The 23747-nt window shown below is 44.5% G+C and overlaps 1 protein-coding gene across 3 annotated transcripts; it reads left to right on the top strand.

Annotated features, from left to right (window-relative positions):
• Window positions 1–1175: 1175 nt before the first annotated feature.
• LOC130515186 (neurogenic differentiation factor 2-like) lies at window positions 1176–5491 on the top strand. 3 transcript variants are annotated; one of them, XM_057015291.1, is made up of 2 exons: window positions 1176–1322; window positions 3463–5491. In XM_057015291.1, exon 2 carries the CDS (start codon window positions 3470–3472, stop codon window positions 4532–4534), a length of 1065 nt encoding a protein of 354 aa, XP_056871271.1. In that variant the 5' UTR covers window positions 1176–1322; window positions 3463–3469; the 3' UTR covers window positions 4535–5491. The 3 variants fall into 3 exon arrangements, with proteins under 3 accessions (XP_056871271.1, XP_056871269.1, XP_056871270.1); XM_057015289.1 differs by lacking the exon at window positions 1176–1322 and adding an exon at window positions 1336–1616; XM_057015290.1 differs by lacking the exon at window positions 1176–1322 and adding an exon at window positions 1734–2813.
• Window positions 5492–23747: the final 18256 nt, after the last annotated feature.

Raw genomic sequence — 23747 nt, 5'->3', positions numbered from 1 at the left:
GAATGCCAGTGGCAGGAGTTTTTAAATCTATACCAGTATGTAACATGCATGCAGATATTGGGCACCGTGTGCCAGAACCTACCAGCATCATCTCTTTATTATCTGCCCCCTTCCTCCTCATTTTTTCCCTAGTGGGTTAGCACACCTGGGTCTCTCTCTCCCTCTCCCTCCACCTCTCTCTCTCTCATTGTGTTTATGAGTCTGTTTCCCTCTCTCTGCCCCTGCGGGCACCTTTTTTCTCATTGAGCTGAACACCAGCAGCAGTGCTGGCAAACCTCACACATTCAGAGGCAGCAACTAGTAAGCATTTGATCTTTCCCCCTAACCGCTCAGACAAGAGCAGATTCCACCCTCACACTGCAGAAACCTATGCACTATTATACTTTTTAATTTGACTAATTTGCAGCATGGACAAGTCGGCACCAAGGTTGTGCACAAGAGTCGGAACAAATCACAACTGGTTCTGCTTGTCCTTGTGCTGAATAAATTGAAGCACAATTTGATCCAATTAGGTAAATAAATAAACAATATGCCGTCTGTTCCACAGCCTTAATGCAGTGATAATGCATCCCCATCCCCCTACCCATTTTCTATTTCTGAACCAGAGATATGAAAGAAGGTGAAGTGTGCGGCTCAACTCTGTTTACCCACTTATGATTTGCTAAAGAGTTAATTGGTATAAGTTCCCTCTAACATTGCATCAGACCATGTTGTAATTAAAATAATGATGGAGACATTCTTTCGAAAAAGATATTTCTAATTTGTGAAGATTCTAATTGATTTAGCATCAGCATCTTCTTTACAAGCACTGCTTAGATGTGGATATTATGGAGAAATCTATGTTGAGCTTATTATATTTAACATAAATGCCTATAACCATCTTGCTGCCGTGTATGTCTGAGTCTCCTTTTTAAGCCTATAAAGACATGATGAGGAAAAATTTGCAGGTTCGATTAGAAAAAAGGTGGCATTAATTCCTTGAAACAGCAGCACGGGTCAAGTTTGATGAGATTTGTTGTTCCACCATTTTATTTTCTCCCTCTCTCCTCCTTTTCCTCCTTTTTTCTGGCTGTGTGAGCTCTAGCGTGGTGACAGATGGCGAAGCCCTCCTCCTCCTCACCACCTCACCCTCCTGCTCCCGCTCCTCTCCCTCTCTCCCTCTCGCTCTGTCTCTCTCTCAATCCCCCCCAAGTCTCCCAGTTTCTCCCCCCCGCGGGCAAATCTCTCCAAATGCGGGCGCATGTCAATCACTGGGCTCTGATGTGATGGCTCTTGCCGGTGACGTGCCAGCCATATGGGCGCTGGCATCACAGCCTTAGCTGGTATGTAACCCCTTCCTCGGTAGCTCACGGTCCCACTCAAACATACACGCGTGCGCGCGCACACACATTTACATGCCACTTGCACATTAACACAGCAACACGCGAAGCGAAGGCAAACGTTCGTTCATATTAGTCCGCGCGCCGAGAGAGACGCCGCCAAACGAGAGAGCCGCGCGTCGCTTGCACCTTTCTGACGGGGAGCGCTGCTTCGCTCACTCCTGCGGTCCCTGAAGATGCTCTGAAACTCGAACCCGCGTTCTTCCCTCCCATCCCTAGTGGAGACATCGAGCCAAGGTGAGGTTCAACCTGAACCATTGAAAGCAAAAATTCTGGATGCTCTTATTCCTCCAAAATGGAGGGAGAAATTAATCTAATTAAACGGTGGAGATTTATCGGTGTCAGTTTATGCAGCGTAGCCTCAACGGCTGTTTAAAACATATTTATATGTTATAGTTTGTAGTCTAAAAGTATAATTGTATTGACTGTTGTGGAAATAACGCTGTGTGTGATTTTGGATTGCATTTTACATTTACATGGGCAAAATTAATTGTCTCAATTTCCCTGGGAGGAAAATTTACTTCATGTATTTTAAGTGATGGATTTCCGTTTAATTGGCCGCGCCATCCCCTGCTGTCCCGATCCGTGTCCTTCAACTTCTGACATTGAGAAGTACCTGGAAATAAAAGATAGACTCAGACAAGATCGAGGCAGGGAGCTGATCTAAGGATGAAGCGGACCTTTTTCTGCCGCGCCTCAATTAGATCGTAGGATTTGACTTCCAGATTTCTACGTTTGGACCTAAAAAGGGTTGAAACAAAAGAAAGTAAGCTTGGGTACAATAAATCTGCGGTAGGTGCCCATCAGCATGTTTGGGGATGCATTAGTGATTTTCCTCGATGATTTTTATTTTCGTTTTCTAAGGAAAGGGTGGGACTATTGATGGACCTCCATGGCATCATGATCTATTCGTTTATTTTAGACCTTGTCATTTAGTTGAACTGTTAGTTGTGCGAAATCGGAAATTGTGCCAGCTGAATTATGGGTTTTTTATATTTAACGAAGGCTAAAAGGGTACAAGTGATTTCCATCTGTAAAGGTTACGTCTGACTAAGAAACTGCTTAGAAATCAAGCACTCTTGCATACTGAATTATGTGTGAAATCTATTTCATGTAAGCTACATGGTCTGTTAATTAAACGTTGCTGCGTGTCTTTATTTTTTTTCATCTAATTGAGCGAACCTCCCGAGCCAGAGATTTAAAAACTAGATTTTGCCCCTGGCACACCCCCCGAGATAATTAACCAACCATCACAGTCTACCTTACTGGAAGGGGGTGGGGGTGTTGCAAATCCGTGTGGCGGATGCACTGTGATAATAGATGGAAGGTGAAGCGTGTAGTGGAGTGTGGGCCGATGAAGGCTTATTGAAGCTGTCATAGATCTCCTCAGCTCGATCTACTGCTCTGGGATGGATTGCGCTGAATAATCAAGCGGTAGGCTTAAATTTGTTTCATTTAAAATTTGTATTTAGGCTGCAATCATTCCTTTGCATCTGTATTCAACTTATTTACCTATTTAATGTCGCTCATTGCGTAAATGTGTGGGTTTTTTTTAATTATTCGCAAGAGCCACTTCTTTGTCTTTTAATTATTTTAAATTTCCTTTTTTTTTAACTATAGTTTTCCATTACCTTTAGGCTGGGAGCTTTAATTTAATCCTCACCGTGACTTTGACCAGAACCTGCCTACCGGTTAAATAAAATCCCCTCAGAGCAGAGGTGTACGGGGTGAATGAATAGTGTTGGAATGCAGCCAGGAGTGTATAGGCGTCAGAGGGAGTGAAAGGGAGCCCCTGTGGGACCCATAATGTGGCCCCTGCCGGTGGGACTCGCTGTGAGAGGACACAACGGGGCACTGATGACAGCAGGGAATTAAATGCGGATCCATCTGACAGAAATATTTCAAATGGGTTCTTCCTCCGTTTTTCTTCCTTTCCCCCACAGCAGTTACAAGACGTGTCCTTTAGATGAAACAAGGACGCCGATTAGGTTTAGGTTCGCCTTCAGGGTCATTTATTTCTGTTTAAGATGCACGTCGTCGTCCGTGAGAGTGCTTTATATTTTTTTCTTTCTGTCATTCACAGAACCACAATGTTGACGAGGCTTTTTAGCGACCCATCTTTGCTTCCAGACGTCCAGAAATATTCTGGATGGGGGGAGGACAGCGATTCTGACGATAACAAACTCAAAGATGACGACCGAGACGCGCAGGATGATGGATCGGAATTGAGAGACGACAGCCGGACACAGTCTGAACACGCAGGGGAAGACGACGATGACGACGGGGCGGAGGAAGAGGACGATGGAGACGAAACGGAGGGAGACAGGCCCAAGAAAAGGGGCCCAAAGAAGCGCAAAATGACCCAGGCCAGAATCGAGCGCTCCAAGGTGCGGCGGATAAAGGCCAACGCACGGGAGAGGACCCGCATGCATGACCTGAACTCTGCGCTCGACAATCTGCGTAAAGTGGTTCCGTGTTACTCTAAAACCCAAAAACTATCCAAAATTGAGACTTTGAGGTTGGCCAAAAATTACATCTGGGCTCTGTCGGAGATTTTACGCTCTGGGAAAAGACCCGACCTGGTATCGTACGTCCAAACGCTGTGTAAAGGACTGTCCCAGCCCACGACCAACCTGGTGGCGGGGTGCCTGCAGCTCAACTCCCGCAACTTTCTCACAGAACAACAATGCCAGGATGGGGGGAGGTACGGGGCCGGCTCTTTCTCCATGCATTCATACCCCTACCAGTGTGCGCGCCTGTCGAGTCCCCACTGCCAGCCGAGCTCAAACTCACATGCGCTGAGGACGCAAGGTTACTGCTCTGCTTACGATTCTCTTTATGGAGGGAGTGGATCCCCGGAATACAACAGCCCAGAATACGAGCCCCCCGTAAGTCCACCCTTGTGCATCAACGGCAACTTTTCACTAAAGCACCAAGGCCCTGCCTCACCCGAAAACGAGAAGGGATACCACTACTCTATGCATTACTCCAGCCTTCCTGGATCCAGATCCACCGCGGCACACAACCTTGTGTTTGGCTCCTCGGGGACCCGGGGTGGCATTCACTCTGAAAATGTCCTGCCTTACCACGACATGCACTTACACCACGAACGGGCCCCCGCGTATGATGAACTGAACGCTTTTTTTCACAGTTAAAATGAAAAACCTATTTCGTGCGTTCGCTTGCAATCAAATATCCATCCACGACACACTTTTTGACACATACTTAGCACCCAGGACTCGGCTTCTGGGAGATTTTTCACTCGTTCTCATGTGTGTTTCCCTCTTATCTATCCATTTTCTGCTGTAGCCAGGGGTCTAGGTACAGTCCACAACTCACATCATGCAACTAAAGAAAAAAAAATCCATACGAAAGTAAACAGAAACTCTTGAAGTCAACACTTGATAAAAAAAAAAACATTTCAATGTACCATTTGTGTTTGTATCAGTGGTTGTTTGCATTTTGATGATTGGAATACCTTTCCAACTTTACTACCACGCTGCTACACGTCAAACTGATATTTTCAAATACATTAAATACAATAAGTTAATGACTAAACATGCAAGCCACGTGTAATCTTATTTATTGGAAACCTATTGGAGTTCCACAAAAGGAACTCTGGAGAAAGGGAAATGTGAAGTCGATGCAGATGTGGTGATGGGGTTGGTTTAGAACAATCGGAAGTTATTAAAATCAATCAATTCGTTATTACGCATCTATGCAAATCCCGGCGAGACCACACCGCGAGACAAGACATGGCCCTGACACTGTATGTATCATCAGCACTGTTCACACACACACACACACACACACACACACACACACACACACACACACCACACACACACACACACACACACACACACAGTTAGTTAATCCGACGATGGTTGAAATCGCCAAAAACGGTGAAACTGCCAAAACATTGTTTAAATTACAGTAAAAAAATGTATTTATTTCTTCATATTGCGTCTGTTCTTATAATTATGTCACTGTACTGTATTTTGGTTTGTATAAAGTTGAATTTGTTTGATCGATTATTATTGCAATGATTTATTATGTTTCTTTTGTAATGTTGGAAATATATGAAAATAAAAGGACCCCATGCACATGTTTATGAGCATTTTTCTTATACCTAATTATTTCCAAACGTGTGGTAAAATAAAAAAAACCTGTAATGAAAGAAACAGTGGATATATTTACTTTTTAAAAAAAATTATAACCGTGACTAAATAGATACCCCGACAACAAATTAAACTGAAGGAGAAGATGCAGCCTATTTGCTACGCATATTCCACATTTCCTTCTCTTATAATTCCATAATTTAAAGACTTGTAATTTGATGACAATTGTGTCGTTAGATATGAAACTTTGCGAGAAAAAGACGCTGCATTTCTGGGAATGGAGTATTCATAAAATGGAGTCTGACCTGTGCAGAACCTCAAGGCCTTGCAGGAGCGAGGAGCAATTGTTTTTAATCCTAATTATCCGCGGCGGACGCGTCCATCTTAACTTGATGAGTCTGATTACTAAATCCGGTTTGAAAAAAAATCCCTGAAACTTATGGAAAAGAGTGATTGTGTAACGTAGGAAACCGGTTCAATCGGGTCTGAAGCTCTCGGATAGCGAAAGGTTAAGCAGAGTTGGATCAGCACCGCGGTGAGCTCCAGCGACAGCTGCACGGCTCAGCCAGATTGGGCTGAAAATATGGAATAAATGGAAAAAAGAAAGACTTAACATTTAAACCCAAGTGAATACAATAATACTGCACGTTAAAGACACGATGTTGGCATTGCGCATAAACTACGGGGATATTTTACTGGGTTTTCAGTGGATAACAGGTGTCATTGTTATCTGTGGGGAGCAAATCTGTCGACGAATATAATTCAATCAAATCAGTTTCACTCAAAATGTTCCGTATTTACCTTAAAGAGCATATTATCTATAGTGCACAGTTTGTGACATTTAGCTTCTTTAATTATGAAAAAAGACATTGCATTGGTTTTAAAAGTTTTCAGGCCACCGATACATTTAATATATAAGCAAATCTGTTTTCTTCTTTTAAATCGGCCATTCATTTTGATGTCGATAATACATTAAACATCAGGTTCCTATAAATTATGGAATCGACCCTCCCAGCATAGTTTCACCTCTTGTAAGTTTAAACACGCATCTCATATGCCATATATTATAAACGTGATTATAGGGGCCTTTAACCCAACAGTATATATGTATTAAATGCACATTGCATTACTTTATATCTAAGACATTTAGCAGACGCTTTTGTCCAACGCAACACAATGAAATGTTTTCTCAATGTTTTCATACAGGGCCCATATAGGGGGAAACAACCCAGTCGTCTCTCACGCACAGACAGGAAGAGACAGACAGACAGACCGATAGAAACACACAGACACACAGACACACACAGGCACACAGAGCGAGGGCGAGAGAGAGAGAAAAGGATGGAGAGAGAGCGATCACAAGGGGCAGCCGTTGCCACCCCGCCTGGGTTTGGAGAGCTGCCCCCGGACCCATATGTTCCCCAATGTCTTGGATCTTTTATAAGGACACACGCGAGCTTATGGTGGCAAGTGGCGAAAATCAATATAAGATCAATATCAATTAACAACAGCCCCAAGACGATTATGTCATGGACGTCGTTCAGGTTAATCTGCAGACTTGAGGTTTAAGTTTCCTGAACCGGTTAAATCACTGCGCCAAAACTGCAACAGCGAAAAAGAGGAAAAACACGGACCAGACAAGCATCATCTGACCGGACACGTCGGAGTATATTTACTAAAACCTGTTGCCTGGAATTTAAGCTGTTAATGGCCGGTATCCTTTATACGGACTTTCTCTATTATAGAGAAAAGAATCTCCTTTAAAAATCATTTTAAAAAATCGATAATATGAATAGAACGATACAAAACATGGCGACAATCGCTCAATAATATTTAACCTTATCGAAATAAGAGTCGGCCAATTAAAACTTTTCTGCAAGGATAGATGATTATTGCGAACGCCTTCAAAAATACAGGTTAAAATGTTTTTAACTTCAAGTCGACGGAGGGAGGCAATACGAATTTGATATATTTACAATAATTAAAACCGAAACAAACTACTTACATATAGGGTTTGGTTTTGCAGTAAATAATTTGATTTTCCTTTTAATATAGGCAACATAAGTTCTTTAGGTACTACAACCTCTCTCTCTCCTTCTGTGTCAAATTACGCATAACATTTATTTCTAAAGTCGAATCAGCAGGTCTGTACTTCACTTTCAAACTGCCCACCGGGGCATTACAAGGGGTCGTGCTGACGCATTTGTTTCTGTTTTAGGCCCCATGATTGAAATGTTGAAACGGGGAAAAGGTGCATGTGTCTGAGAAAGCCACGGAGCAGTGGGAGAGAGTATCCATCAAACACTCCCCGGCCATCCCACACCGTCACCTCCTCTTCCTCCACAGTCTGAGAGGAAGAGGGGAGAGAGAGAGAGAGAGAGAAGAGAGAGAGAGAGAGAGAGAGAGAGAGAGAGAGAGAGAGAGATAGAGAGAGAGGAGAGAAAGGGTTTGCAGGCACGGCGGAGGAGAACCGTGCCAAGTCCCTTAATGTTCCCCAGCAGCAGCACCGGGAGCTCCGGAGAGGACAACCCGCGTGTGCGCCAGTGTGCCAGTTCACCGGGCCAGAGTGGCCCTGCTGGGAGGAGTCGATGTTTCTTTCCTAATTTTTGCAGCATCTGTTCATTATCCAGGACGTTTAAAAACGAGAGCGCTCATCCCGGATAACTCTTTACCTTGTGTGCGCACACGCGCGCGCAGCATTGCGTTTTTGAAGCGTTGGCATATGAATATGCATATTTGTGTCTGACGATATGTTTTACATGCAGCAGCATCTCACCGAGTTGCACTGAATTCCTACATGTGATAAACGTGCAGGAAATGTTCTCTGTCGCTGTCTGGGCCATGTAAAGTGGAATTATGAAAAACAACTAGTCCAAGAGTGTCCGGCATGCTGCAACTTTAGGAGTTTTCATTCATCTTACAGATGTTTTCTGAACTGATCACAAGTTATATAATTCATGTCAACCTGTCATTTTTGAAGCTGTTCTCATTTACACAAGCTAATAATTTATTATTTCATTTGCCATAGTTTAAAGGTTTGTAGCATTGGCAGTTAACCATAAAAAAACAACTTCAAGTGACACTCTGTACTCAGGATGAAAAGTGAGTGAATGAATCTCGCTGTTTAAATTATCATGTCCGTGCCCACTCTTTTCTCACTCAACTTGATAGAGAAAAAATTCAAGAGTGTTTGTCCGACATAACAGTCAATAGTGCGATTATCAAAATGTCACAAGTAGAATACTGTGAATTCCAATTAACATCTAGTTAAAATAATAATCAAATGCTTTTGAAAAAAAAAATTCAGATATGCATTAGATCATATAAAATACAACTTTAAAGGGGCCAATGGCATAAATATTGACTGGTAGGGACAAAAATGATTTTGAGAGTCAGATATGTATTTTGGTTTTGTATTTTATTAAATTCTCTGGCACCAGCATAGGTAAATGTGCCAGAGTGTGCTGCCCCAGCACTGCCGGACAAGATAGCGGGCCTGTCCGCGGCACCCCATTTTCAGAAAAATTCCGCAACATCTGTTTATTATCACACAATGAGGCGCTGGGGCAGCACGGGCACTGAGGCAGAAGATGAGGCTGAAGCAAGTGTGCTACTGCTGGAGGTCCCGCCAAAGGAGAAAGGAGGTATTCAGTCGGGGGAGAAAGGATTAGGGGGCTAAAGGGGTCCAGGAAGGACAGAGGTGCAGATCCGGGGGAGAGCCAGTCAGGCTTCGGGCCTTTTACAGGTGGCCAGTTATGTTTGGAGGTCCGGGTGATGCCAGATGTCGCCATGTTGGGGAGAGCAGTGTTTAATAAGACAGCCTCCAAGCGTGTGCAGAAAGTCTTCTGGACTCGTTTGGCCTCTTGTGCGGTCGCCCAGTTGTGGTATACACTCCACTGGGCCCGGTAACGGGGCGTGGCTGGCCCCTGTTTAGGAGGTTAAGTAGGAGCGTGCACGGAGACACAACTGGATCAGAAGGGGGTCGCTGCTGGTCTGCACAGATGGCACGGTCACGCGCATAAGCGCGCGTGTGTTATGATAGGGTTGGATGATGCCCTGGTCACATGGGCAGCAGTAATTGGCCTCCATATTGACCAGTTTGCAGCGCTGGGGGGCGGGCAGTCTCCCAGCTGGACCTGTCAGATGGCATCCCATCCACCTCACTGATCACCCCCCCCGACGACCTCCACGCCGCTCCCCATCTCCTTTCATCTTTCATCCATCCCTTCATCTGGCCTTCTCTCCTTCAACTTTAATCTTCCACTGCACACCTCCTCTGCTACCAGAGGTGACCTGCGTCCACCAAAACTTTTCCTCACCTGAGCCGCTCCTGCAACTCAAAGTTTAAAACCAGACCCACGGTTTTATTGGAAATGAGGTTTACCTCCACGTGCTATTGAGACGTCGCTTTAATACCGTAATTGACGCAAAGCCACAAAATAAAATGAATCATGTATAATATTGCTGATTATAAAATACTGAATTTTGCGGTAAGTATTAAAAAAAAGAGGCTGCAGTAATCAGACCTCAGCACTTGATCCAGATGTGTCGGTAAATTATAGGCCAATATCAAACCTTTTTATATGTAAAGTTCTGGGGAAGGTGGTAGTGACTGAATTACTAGACCACCTGCAGAGGAACAGTCTGTGGGAGACATTTCAGTTGGGTTTTAGAGCTCATCACAGCAGAGAAAGAGCACTTGTTAAAGTTACTAAAAATCTTCTCAAAGCTTGAGACAATGGACTTCTTTCTATATTGGTTCCACTGGGCTTCAACTGGACTAGAGGGATGGCACTGGACTGGTTTAGATCCTATTTATCAGAAGATACCAGTGTGCTCATGTTCACGGTGTTTTCTCTTCACGCACTGGGGTTAGTCATGGAGTTCCACATGGTTCTGTCCTCAGACCTTTTCACTTTGTACGTGCTTCCCTTAGGAGCCATTATTGGGCAGCACGTAATAAACTTTCATTGCTCTGCTGATGACATTCAGCCGTGAAACCAGAGGAGACAGAGCAGTAAGTGGAGCTCAAGACATAAAGTCTTGGATGATCAGAGATTTCCTTCTTCACTGCGTTTGGTTCTAAATTCAGGGTTATATTAGATCACATCATTACTGTAGCTGGTTTCTCCTTAGCCTCTAATCGCTTGGTGAGGGATCTTGGAGTAACCTTTGATCAAGACCTGTCCTTTAACTCATATAAAATTATCTTAGGAGCATCATTTTTAAAGTAGGAAACATTGCAAAGTTTAGAAAAATATTTACTCAGCATGCTGCTAAAAAGCTCATCCATGCATGTGTTACTTCAAGATGCATCTATTGTAATTCTTCAATATCAGGACGTACAGATAATTCTGCGAGGAGCTTCCAAATGTGACATTTTCACTCGCTAACATATATTAGTGCTGCAGTCAACAGACCTTTGTGTATCTGTCTGACTTTAGCATGGTATCAGCCTCCCACCCAGAGCTGGAGTGGTGTGTGGTTTGCTGTGAGAAGCCTGACTGTGAGGAGTTAGCATTATAGAAAGGATTTCATCCCAGACTTGGCAGGGGAGGGTCTCTGGGTATGTAGAGAACAATTGTCTCTCCTTCGCTCCTGTCAGCCAGCAAACACAGAGAGCTGGCACACACTCAGTGGGAAAAGAGCAGGAGTGACAAAAGGGGTGGACACACCAACACACACTCGTGCACACTTCTGTGCACTTATGCCCAGTCTGTCCTCGCAGTACCAAAATGGGATCTGATGATGCCATTGGGGATTGTGAGTTAACAGACTGATATTGTGAAGTAGATGGGTGGTCCTGACGACCACAGCCTGGAAAATGACCACAGTGTCAATCAAGAGGACGGTGGGAGAAGGTGAAAGAGGGAAGTGGGGACAGGAAGACTGGCAGAAGCGAGGGATGTCAGTTTTCATGTTTACATGTATAAAACTGGACAAGTGTCGTGATTCCTCAGTGTCTGTGTCTGAATGCACATCCACTAATGTACGACTGCAAGTGTGCATGCAGGCATGTGCGCCTTTATGCATGAACAAAAATGGAGAGGTGAAGGAGAAGAAGAGGTGGGAGAGGAGGACGAAGAGTGTTTATGTATATGGAGGAGGATGAGTAGGGGGGAGGAGGGGTGGTGGGCATTTAAATTCTGTGACATCTGTTCATTACAACTAGAGTGTGTTTATTTTTATACAGCCAGCCACAAGCAGAGAGCTGGGCTGGCACCACTGGTTAATGTACCGGCATACAACAGCAAAGCAAATGAAATATTTACTGCCAGACAGCAAGAATGGGGAGAGAAGCGAGGACAAAGAAGGAGGACGGGAAAAAAATGACATGATAACATGTGACAAAAATATGCAGAAGTCTCCTGCACTCATGCACACGAAGTTGTCATTCCGGTCAAAGATAGGAGGTAAAAAGAACTAATGATAAAGAGGCCTAGTATGCCGAGATGTGCTATTTGAACATGAGAACATCCTCCTGTGCACAAGAGACAAGATAAATGCAGTCAAGATCAGGGAGAGCTCTTCTGGATGAAGCTCGTTCTGCTTTTCAGAACAGTAGTGCAGAGCTCAACACAGGGAGGCCTGTTGTGACTGGGGCTCAAACCCACAACCTTGCTAACCACCACACCACCATTACTCCTATCAGAGGAGAAAAACTTTATTTCCATGAAGCTAATTGTATTCATTTGGACAAGACCGGTTTGAAAGGCAGCCAAGATGCCCAGTGTGATGAATGCTGAGGTCACAGTCAGTGAAGGTCACGCTGTCCTCCTCCAAAGCCACAACGTTGGACCAAGACAGTGGACGGGATGCAACGATACACCTCCCCTTGTTCAGAGCTTTGCATCAACAAGCCCCCTGCCCTGCTCCCCGTCCAATCAGCCCACAGACCCACCACTGCCCAACCCCACTCCCATGCTCCCCAGGGACAGCCTGCTCTGGAATGCCACTCATGGGGAAGAATCTCGCTGCAGGCGCTCAGTATGTCCCACGTGTCACAAAGAAAGAGAGCGAGGAGGGGGGGGCAGCGTGACAGGTAAGGTGTCACCCCCTTCTAAAACAATAACAGGTTGATGTTTGAATGTGTCTTTGTGTGTGAGTGACCGCTCCCCAGTTTAAGGGTTTGAACTGATCATATTAACAGGCTCAGGACAGGCTGCCATGCTGATGGATCCCTGCTCTGCACCAGCACATCGGCCCTTTGTGACCATGTGAGGTCAAAAAGGTCGCCCCCTCATTCCCCTTTGTGTTGCTGCATTCATGGAAATGTCGTTGTTATTCCAAGATAATTATCAGACTCTTCATGTCACATTGGATCGCCGACTTTGTTGAAAAAAAATGATTCTACAGGAAATTATTGCCAGTTGCTCTGTGGCAATAAAGGCGAAGGGACAGGAAGTTGGTTTGAAAATAAAAGGTCAAAGGTCACGATCCTCCAACAATTTTTACAATGACATCGAGCACAGCGTGAGAACGCAAAAGGCGGCAGAATAAATCTGTGTATGTATCATGGTTTAAGACTTCTTTGGGCAAATATTTGGGATTATATAAATAAATGCTGGAGTAGATCAAGACACTACTGCCAATTGGAGGAGATGGAGAGCCAAAGCAAAAAAAAAAAGTGATAAATTTGTAAGGGGATGTGTCTAATGAAGATTTCTGGTCATTATTCAACAACATGTACGATTTTTTTTAAATATCATTCTTGGCTTGGATTGGTTTTTTTTATAAAAGCAATCTTTACAGACGTAATGAGTAATTAGTGGCATTGTTTCTAATAAACCATAAAACGACACATTATATGATTATATTTTTAGGCCATATTTCTTGCAACAATATTCTTTTAATAAAATGTCATGAAATGCACAATTCGTCTTCATCATCATTTGCGCATGCTGTCACAAATCACTGGCAATATTAAAATAAGGTCTGGCATCATTTTATTTAAGACCATTAAAAGCCTGATAAATCAAGGCACTGCACAACTCTACGCAGCACAAACTTTTTTTTAAATATATTTGCTGTCAACCTTTTTTTGTTGTTGCCAGGAACGATGTGAATCCGAGGATTGACACACCATCTCTTTTGCAAAATCTTCCTCCTCATCCATGCCAGATTAAGGGATTAAGAGGCGATGCAAGCGATAATGCTGGCTAATTCTCACCCAAACACAGAAAGCTAATGCTAGCCCCGCTGAGCAGCTCTGTCCTCAGAGCAGCTGCCTTGTTCTATCTATCTATCTATCTATCTATCTATCTATCTATCTATCTATCTATCTATCTATCTATCTATGTGAATAGGGTTAGGGTTAAGGACATTTGTCTATAAATTGTATTCTATCCTTAGCTGCTAAAGGACAGTACATGTAAAAGATTTGGCTTCCCTTTGACAGACATCTGAGCTATAAACAAATGCACCTGTGCTCTGACAATATTTTGCTCCCACACTTGCAGATCAGTTGGGAAATTGATAGGACACAAAGACAGACAATGAGGCGCAGACAAGATTTCCCAATAGTGTTCTTGCAGACAAACACACACATTTATCTTAAGTTTCAGTGTACTTTGGAAGCCAAACACAAGCAAATGTCATCAGTCTAGTGAATGTATTTGGTAAGCAAGGAGGAAGGCAATAAAAGAGACAGAAAGGGAAAGATGAAGACAGAAGAAGAGGTGGGCAATGGTTTGGGCGCGTGCTCTCCAGCAGGCAGAGGACAATGCAGAGCTGGCAGAGTCGGTGCCTCGTGCCAGAGGGAATACAGTGCCACATGGTGCCCCTTATGAGCAGGGCCAGCCTGGAGGGGGATGTGGGCCACAATGCATAAGTGTGTGCACGCATGTTTGTGTGTGTGTATCCTTGTGTGCTTGCACATGTGCATCATGTGGATGCATGAATCCGTACAAGTTAACAAGGTGTGGAGTAGGAAAAATAAAGATATAGTTTTATAGTTTTAGCGATTAATGTGTGTATTGGAGGGTGGGTGTGTCTGTTAGGGTGCAGTAAGGTATGGCAAAAAAGAGGTGTGTGTGTGTGTGTGTGTGTGTGTGTGCATCTTAAATTCCTCAACATCTGCTCATTCTTGTCTGTAATAGCAGCAGTCGTAATGTCGGTGTGTGTGTGTGTGTGTGTGTGTGTGAGAGACAGAGCGCGAGAGAGAGAATCTGTAAGTTCTGGTGTCTGTCTGCAGATGTGTACGTATGCTCTGCTGATGCTGACGGTTCCTACTTGCACCTTAATTAGAAGGAGACAGCGACTAATTGTCAATATTTGCAATGTGAAAGAGACTCATTCAGCGTCCTGAAAGCTTCTCCTCTGTTCCCATGAATGACCTGAGTGTTTAATGGCTGCTATTTAAAAAAATATATATATATAAAGCTGTCTGTAGCAATTCAACCTGTTAAAAATTAAAAAGAATAAAAATGTGAGACGCATCTCAAAAAGGCCAAAACTTAAATCAAGTAGGTCAACTGAATCCTAGCTCATGCTGCCAAGTGTATTTTATATAGCAACGATTCAAGATTACATCAAAAGATGTGGGTTAGCATTAGCATGCATGAAAAGTATGCTTCATATGGTAGACCTATGTTATACTTTCACCATAATTCTATACACCTTCACCTCCCTATGTGATATTACACTAAAATACACTCTTTTAATATTGTTGTGCAGCTTGTATGTATCTTTTAGAAGTGTTTGTAGCAGCTGTGAACACTTCTTGTCTTTATCAGAAACCTATGCAACTTATGAAGCAGAGACCCCAGAACCCAGACTCCACAACCTTTACAGTACAATAGCCGTTACCCATTCAGCAAGCCTCACTAACCCAGGGCCAGTCTGATGCCACCTTGATGCCAGGCCTGCCAAACTTATGTCACTTCAGAGCAGACCCTGTGTCAACTCCTCACAGTACATATGCCAACCCTGTGGCCTCCACATGACAACCTCATGCTACATCAGTGGCCATTCTTAGACAACAATATGTCAGAGATGGGCGTCTGATTGGCCTAGCATGCTAATCTCCAGGCTGTAGGCACACGGAGACGCTGTATGGAAGTGGAAAAGGTCAAAAGACACAAGTGAATTAGGGTTCAAAGACAAATCTGGCATTTTGGTTCTTCTTCAGTGGATGCAATTAGCACCAAAATCCTGCTTCCAAGCCCTGCTTAAGCTCTAATCTGGGAGTCTGCGTGCTCCTTCCAGTCTGCCTGTCTACCAGCCTGTCTCCCACCGAAGCCCCTCACCTCTGTCTCTCTCTCACTATCCTGATGCCTGCTGGCACTTTGGGAGCAGTGCCCCTCCAATCCCCTCCCCTCCCTCATCACCACCACCTTCTCCCATCATCCCCTCCCCTCCCCTCCCTCCTATTCCTCCTCTGGATGCCAGCCGACGGCCCTCACAGTGTGGCACGCCATCTGCTACCGCCCGCCCCAGCAACCCATCCACCCCCCTCCCCACCCCTGCAGACAGCAGCTACCCACAATCCCCCTCTGCCTCAACCACACAGCGCATAGAACAGGAGGCTTTCGCACAGATCACTTCACCCCCCCCCCCCCCCACTCCAACCACCACACACCCACCAGAGAAAAAATTATACTCAAGACTTCCTTGTGTAAATAAAAACAACCATAAACTATTACTATAAATCACGTCACACTGCCTTTGCTGAGCAGCCGTGCGCGCACGCAGGCACACAATGCTTGCACGTTCAGAACACAATTTCACACTGTAGTCTGGGAGGAGAAAACCTGTTTTGGCCTCGTCAACGGCGTGTGGATCACACGTTAGAAATTCACCTACAAATCTATTTTTCAAGGCGCTCTTGGCACCAGACTCCAGGTCACCAACCAGGTAAAGAAGCATCCAAGCGCTGTGGGAGGATAGCACAGAACCCCCACGCAGAAATACTAGGAACTATTAGTTACAATCCATCCCTCCCTCCATCCTTCCCTCCATCCATCCATCCATCCATCCATCCATCCATCCATCATCCATCCATCCATCCATCCATCTTTATCCGGTACATATACCTAATGAGGGTCACAGGGGATGCTGAGGCCTGCTGTATTTTTGTTTAACACATACGCAGAGATGGAAATTATGTGACAGCAAATCGTTAAAGCCGCTCCACAGAAGGCGCGCACACACACGTACTCCTGCTGCTCGGGAGGTTGGCTCCGTGGCAGAGTTCTCTGATTTAACTTTGAAAATTAGGGGGAAATAAGACAAGACAAATCAAGCTATAACAGGAACATATGAGACAGAGGAAGAGGGTGTGTTCAATCCATCTTATGTGAGGATGGAGCCTCGTGGCTGGCACTCTATCCATCAATGAGCGCAACATTAACTCTCTGGATCAGAACCAACATCCCCAGATCTCTCTCCATCTCTCTTCCCCGCCCCTCACTCTGCTACCAAATTCATAGACCGACACACACACTCACACACACACACAATTAGTATTCCACTGTCGTTTGTGAAAAGCAAAACAAAAAAACCTCAGAATCAACCTTTTTCCAGTCCTCTCACTCACAAGGTCTCATATTCTAAAAGCAAACCCTCAGTTCAGCATCCATTCTTACATCCAACATGATCATGGAGTTTATCATTTCCTTCTCTGCGTCTTCAAGCAATCCCCCCTTAACCTCCACAGTCCCTCTGATCTCTGCCCTGTCCTGATACACCTCATATTTTTCATCTGCAGATCTCCTCTCCGCTGAACTGCCTGAGCCTCTCTTCTCTTTGTCTCTCTCCCGGTTGGTGTTAATAATTTAACTACTGAGCTGCTGCAGACCTGGCTCCCATCCAGGCCTGGGATTGGCACTGTCTATCTATTTATGACACTGTGTGGCAACGCACATGTGTGGGATGTGCAAGAGTGAGAGGACTGAATGTGTGTGCTCGTGTTTCCTTATTAGACTTCAGCCAGCACCAAATTAGCATTCAGAGCCCAAAGACTGCCACCAGATTGAAGTTAGGAAGAGAGAGGGATGTTGCAGCAAGTCGTGCTTCGACTTCCAGAAATTTCATGCAGCATGGTTTGCAACTGTGCGTGTGTGTCGTAGTGTTATAAGCAGAATAGAGGACTTTGGGTTATTTTAGTGCGAGGTAATAGTGGTGGGAGTGAGGATATTTTTGTTAAGATGCTGAAAATGATTTGGCCGGCTCGCTATTGAAACTCATACTGTAGGTTGGCTCATTGCTCAAACTGTCAGTGAATTAAAAATACACCACTGATGAGAGGAACACAAGAGGACGGAGGAGATGGAAAACAGTTTCGCCGACGACGGAAGCAAAGAGCGAAGTGCAGAGCTGTCGGATTTTTAGCTGCACAGCTTGAAAGAACCCACATCACCTGAACACTTACACACGATGAATTAAGATGATGTGAAAGAAATGAGTGGTATTTACAAGGAAAGTGTGACATCTTGATGCCACCTCCTACACCTCTCGCCCTCCTACAGCTCTTCCCACAACAAATCTCTGTTTGGAAGATCACGATATTCATGTGTTCATCTTTGCATCCCCTTAAAAATCTTCCCCCTTCACACGATCAAAGAATGAAACTCTTCTCAGCCTTATATAAAGTTTAAAAGTATCCTTGTGGTTTTTAAGAAGATGGATTCATACGCTGTTCCGAGGAAATTAGGATTAACCTCATTATATGACTGACAAGTTTCGCCCCCCCCCCCCAAGTTTTGCACAGTGAAGGAATGAGGATTTCGGTGGTAGTAAATAGACATATGCAAAGCCGCCCACAGCTCCACCTTATCTAAATTTGATATCTCATAAGGGCTTTTAACACTTAACATAAGCACATCACAAATGGCTGCGTGTGCACGGAGCCTGCACTGTCATTAATTTCAGAGATGGAGGGAGGTCATTGTGCCAGACGGTGTTTGTGTGTCTGTGTGCAAGCATGAGTGCATGCTTGCAGGGTCATATATGTGTTCTCACATGTATGTGAGTGAGCATTTCAGTGGGGGAGGGGCATACACACACACACACACACCACACACACACACACACACACACACCGGTGTTGACAGGTGGCTGTGGTAAAGAGGTGGTCCCTGAGCTGGGTTCTGCCTGTCTCTGGCTCAGAGAGAGAGAGGAATAAAAAGCTCCCAGCAGCTGTCGCCCTAATTCCTCTAACACGGTGCTTGTGCTCTGATTAGAAAACAGATCTAACCTCTAATTTACTCCTGACACCAACTAATGCTCTATATCTCAATCGCTCCATCCCTTGCCACTGGCCTGGCCGGACACTGGCACAAGGTTAAGAGATGTGCAGGTATTGAGATGGTGGCACAAACAGACTGATTGTGAGAGCAAGAAAAAGCCAGGACATCCTTATCTGGTGTAACTCCGACACAGCTCGAATAAATGCTAATCAGACAGAGGACTGGATTGATGTTTTCTGTCTGCAAAGACGGTTTGTGTTGAGTCAAAATTCAATTTAAATGATCCTCTGCTTTCAATTGAAACAATTCAAATACGTGAGAAAGCAAGTCATTAGAATGGGATCTTTAATGAATGATTAAATACAATGTTTTCATAATTTCAACATAAAATATGACCTTCTGAGTCCAAAGGAATCTGCACAGACAAAAGGATGAGGGAAAACACAGGTGCATGTGCATTAAACTGAATGAGTGAATCAAAGGAGTTAAGCTGTGTAAACTAGTTACCACTACTGGTTTTCATGCCAGCAGAGAAGAAGAGACTGTGTCTGGGTGCCATGACAGGACTGGCCCAGCAGGGGGCAGAGGTGTGATGTAGAGAGTGGGAGGTGACGGCACTGTGTCACACTGTACACAGGGTGTCACCTCACCAGGCTGAAAGGGAGAGAGACAGAGACGGAGACGGAGACAGGGAGAGGGAGAGGGAGAGGGAGAGGAGAGGGAGAGGGAGAGGAGAGGGAGAGGGAGAGGGAGAGGGAGAGGGAGAGGGAGAGGGAAAAAATGCGAGAGATCTATCTAAAGTTTTGTGAGCGTTCATGCATGAGTGTGCATCTGTGTGTCTGTCTGTCGGCATACACGCCTGCTCTTGGCTGAGGCTGTTTGTGATCTCTTCCCTTGATCTTTGTGAGGTCTTGAAGTACGGGGGAGGACATTTGTGGGGGGTGCGGGTGTTTTGAATCACTATAATCCTAAATGAAGATTGAGGATAATTGATGCTTTTCTATTAATGTAATGAAACATTATGATGTAAGTAATAGAGGGTTTGATGTGTGTGCGTGCACGAATGAGTGTGTGTGTGTGTGTGTGTGTGTGTGTGTGTGTGTGGTGTGTGTGTGTGTGTGTGTGTGTGTGTGTGTGTGTGTAAACTCCTTATTTCCCTTTTCTTCTCTCTCTGTCCCATCTATCTGTCTCCTGGGACCCGCTTGGCATCTCTCCCTTCTTTTAATTTTCGCTCTGCAAAACTGCTGCTGTCTGAACACAAGCTGGCAGAGCACACACACACAAACACACACAAACACACACACCCACACAGACACGTTCTTCTACCCATGCAATGCTAACCCGCCCTCAGACAATGAAAGACACCCACACAGTCAGCACATGTCTGGTTTAAATGCAACGTACACTTTCCATTTTCCCATCACTGTCATTTGAAATATTGGAGAGGAATTCACACAAATATACAAGAGACACCACTGTCACGGTACAAGCCGAATTAAAAGAGATAAATACAAACAAACAAGCACAGTGATGAAAGCTTGTGATGTTTCCAGTCTCCCATGAAACCACGAGACAAATGTGCTTCATCACTGACAGACAGAGGGATGTGTCGTATCCGTAATCAATACAAATCCACTGTGATAGAAAACACGCACAGGTCTGAAAGACATGAACTGAAATGAAGGAAGTAAGAGAATATTAGACATCCATTTTTTATTTTGATCCCTGCTAGATGTTCCTTTACCTTCAAACCAGAATGAACTGTCAGCGGTGCTCACGGAGGCAGCCGCACAGATACAAGTTCTCCAGCAAAACACACACAGACACAGACGGGCACACGAGCCGAACTTCAAAAGCCAGAAATAAATAAATAAAAGGCAAATCTATTCGAGATGAATAAATAACAAGATGAGAGAGATGAAAACAGGAAGGAGAGCGGGTGTGCAGCAGTAAGAAAGGAAGCAGGCAGGGAGAGCTGCAGTGATCTCTGGAAAGAGGCTGGGGGGTGCAGAAAGAGTTTGTCACACACACTTCTGATCTTGTTAATGTTAAACTGGTGGCGAGAATGGAAACACGCACCGGGGATGTGCGTGCAGTCGTAGGGGCGCTGCAGGTGGAACGTGCCCAGGACACAGCGTGAAGTGGCTGGTTTGTCTTTTGAGTTTCAGACATAAAGGTGCGAGTGTGAATGCAAATATGCAAATGACGTGGTTATTATTGCATTGCTCATCAAGCAGCGCGGAGCAGACATTAATAGGCTGATGAATATGCATGCAAATTTGTTAATTAAGTTAATTATTCTGCTGAAAATGCATCCGTCTTCCAAGGACATCTTCTCCAGGATTTCAACCTGCTCCGCTCATTAGTCATGCGATATTTTACACTGGGCACTGGGACAAGCGGCAGGAGAGGGAGGGGGCATTGGAGGCCACTGGGGTTGATGTGTTTACAATATAGGGGCATGAGTTTCATCTCCTCGTTTGAACAGTGGAAGAGCTTCAGTAGGAGATATAGCGGCGTTCTAATGATGCCTGAGCTTACATCAGCTCCTTAAAACGGAAGGATCAAACAGCCATACTACAGCGGGGAGCACACACTTCCAGGAGCCAGCCTTTTGCTCCATCCCTGCTTTTCTCTTTCCTCTTCAGTAATTCCCCCTCTTCACTGCTTTTCCTCTAATTGCTTATTAAAACCCTCTTAAATGAACTTTTTGTGCCAACTTTCCAACACATTAATTAATTGTTGTAGCCAATTAAGTGTCGCTGCGCAAATGAGCTTCGGCACAAATGGTCCTGCAGGGCCCATCTCTACCCCCGCACCCCTCCCACGCACGAGCACGGACTCGTGCACGCGCACCACTACCTACCACATCCTCCTCCTCCTTTCCCACCACCCTCACCCTGCTTTCCCAGAAGCCCCTCTGCCCTTAAAGAAGTAGCAACTACAGACTGAGGGGCAACATTTCTGTGAGGCTGCAGAGACTTTCACCTCAGAAGCTAAACATCTTGCAGATGTCTTTAGCTAATCAACGTAAAAATGTTTAAGAACTGGCTTTTGAAATGGTGTCACTTTAATTTTATAAAAATTATTTAATTGTGATATGGGGCATATAATCAAATACTAGTGCAGAATTTATTGTCACATAAAAATATGCACCCATCTGTCATGTGTGGCTTGGCTTCTTATTGTCATCCACTAAAACGCACATGATGATGATTATACCAATAATAATGTTTGCGTGACAGCATTCTATGGCTCACAACTATAAAGAGGAAAAAGAATGGAGCTGGTGTTATGGCATTCATAAAGCATATCTCACTGCTGGGATAAATTCAGTCAAATACACACAAATAAAGATGGAGCCATAAAAAGGGTTGATGGGAGGCAATAATCTGATGAAGACAGTATTATTGAAAGAACCTATACCAATTAATGACCACAATTATTATATATTTCATCGTACAGGCGTCTGAAACTCTGCACCTGTAAATGTTTGATCTGGAATAACGACTTCCAAGTTGAACTGGGAACGTGTAGATTACCATTTCCTGTTTGACAAATTCCAAGTTTAGTTAGGAAGTAAAATCTAAAATGATCCTTTCCCTCCATGACACAAGTTTACATCTCCTCCCATCCATCAACTCATCCTCCATTTTACTATGACCTCCTCTTTCCTGTTTTTTTTTTTGCATTCTGAGTTTTCTGCCAAATTACGTCTCCCCAGTTGAGACAGAAAACAGACCAGACATTCTACAAACTTGATGCCCAAGAAAGTAGCTCTCAAGCCTCATCTGAAAGGTCACTGTCTCCTTTCGCAGCTTCAAAAGCAACATGTAAAGTGTGATCCTGGGAAACGGCGTCTGATGAGCCTCATTCACGGAAGCAAGTACTGACGCTGTGTCACATCAAGTCAGCAACCGGCCGTCTCTGCCCAGAATCTTTTAAAACGTTACACAGTCCCTCCACCATGATTGAAGACTAAGGCCGCTTCAACCAACATCTTTTTTTAAATTTTTTTATGGAGATAGTTGATTTACAAATGTGACTTTTTAAAATATAGTTTCAGAATAAACCCAATACCACAGTCTGATGTGGATTCCAGATTTGTGTATGTGTGCATTGACTGCTCATACAGAGTTTAACTAAAATACAACCAACTAATAATACAAATTTACCATTTGTCAAAAATTCCATAGAAATGTCTGTACATCGGCACATGGAAATGAACTTGAATGGGGCCTCGGCTCATCCTGCCAGAATACCTGCTTCAGATGGTTAGCATGGCACATTTATGGGCATTCCACAGAAGGCCTCGCTCTGATTGATGGCACCATCTTGCTCACCTCCCTCTCTTCGGTCTTCAGCTCTGATTTATGCGTCTGGACTCTGTGACTTGGCACTGGCATCACCCACTACTCTTCTATGGAAACTCCCTGTGGGCACATACACCATTATTTGGCGTCCCGCTGGACAAACGCATCAGACAGACCCACACACACACACGCACAGAAGCAGAAACTCTCACTGGGCCTGTGTTGAAAGGCAGGTGAGGCTCCCACTGCTGCCACTCAGAAAGGATCTCTCACCCAGAAGGCTCAGCTGCTTGATAGGCCAGAGGGGTAAGTAGCTCCACAAGCCTGCCAAGAGAGGGACTGGTCCGGGTGTGCATGAGATCAATCGCAGCGTGCACGTGTGCACACACACAATCACGCGCATACACAACTACGCTCGTCTTTGCCAAGCTGGCGTTTACGATCTTTGTCTGGCTGTCAACATCTTCATAAAGAGATCAACACACCTAGTAAAGGCATCGAGACATAAATGAGATTGATGCATAAGGAGCTCTTTACATCGCAGTGAAAAATAAGGGTTTATGGACAGCGCACACTGAACCGAGCTCCATGTACCTGCAACAATCACTCTCAAACTAACCACTGCAGTGTCAGGCTCAACGTTTTTAAAAAGCCCTTCTTAGCTGCCTTCTTGTTTTACTTTCTTGAAATGTTGTAGAAAATAGGAGGGGGACAATACCTTGAGTGTGGACTAGCCCAGGGTTCTTG

Source organism: Takifugu flavidus, chromosome 18 (genome assembly GCF_003711565.1).
Source record: "Takifugu flavidus isolate HTHZ2018 chromosome 18, ASM371156v2, whole genome shotgun sequence".
NCBI classification, from domain to species: Eukaryota; Metazoa; Chordata; class Actinopteri; order Tetraodontiformes; family Tetraodontidae; genus Takifugu; species Takifugu flavidus.
Note: the sequence above shows the minus strand (reverse complement) of the source record. Positions and strands in the feature narration are given on the sequence as shown.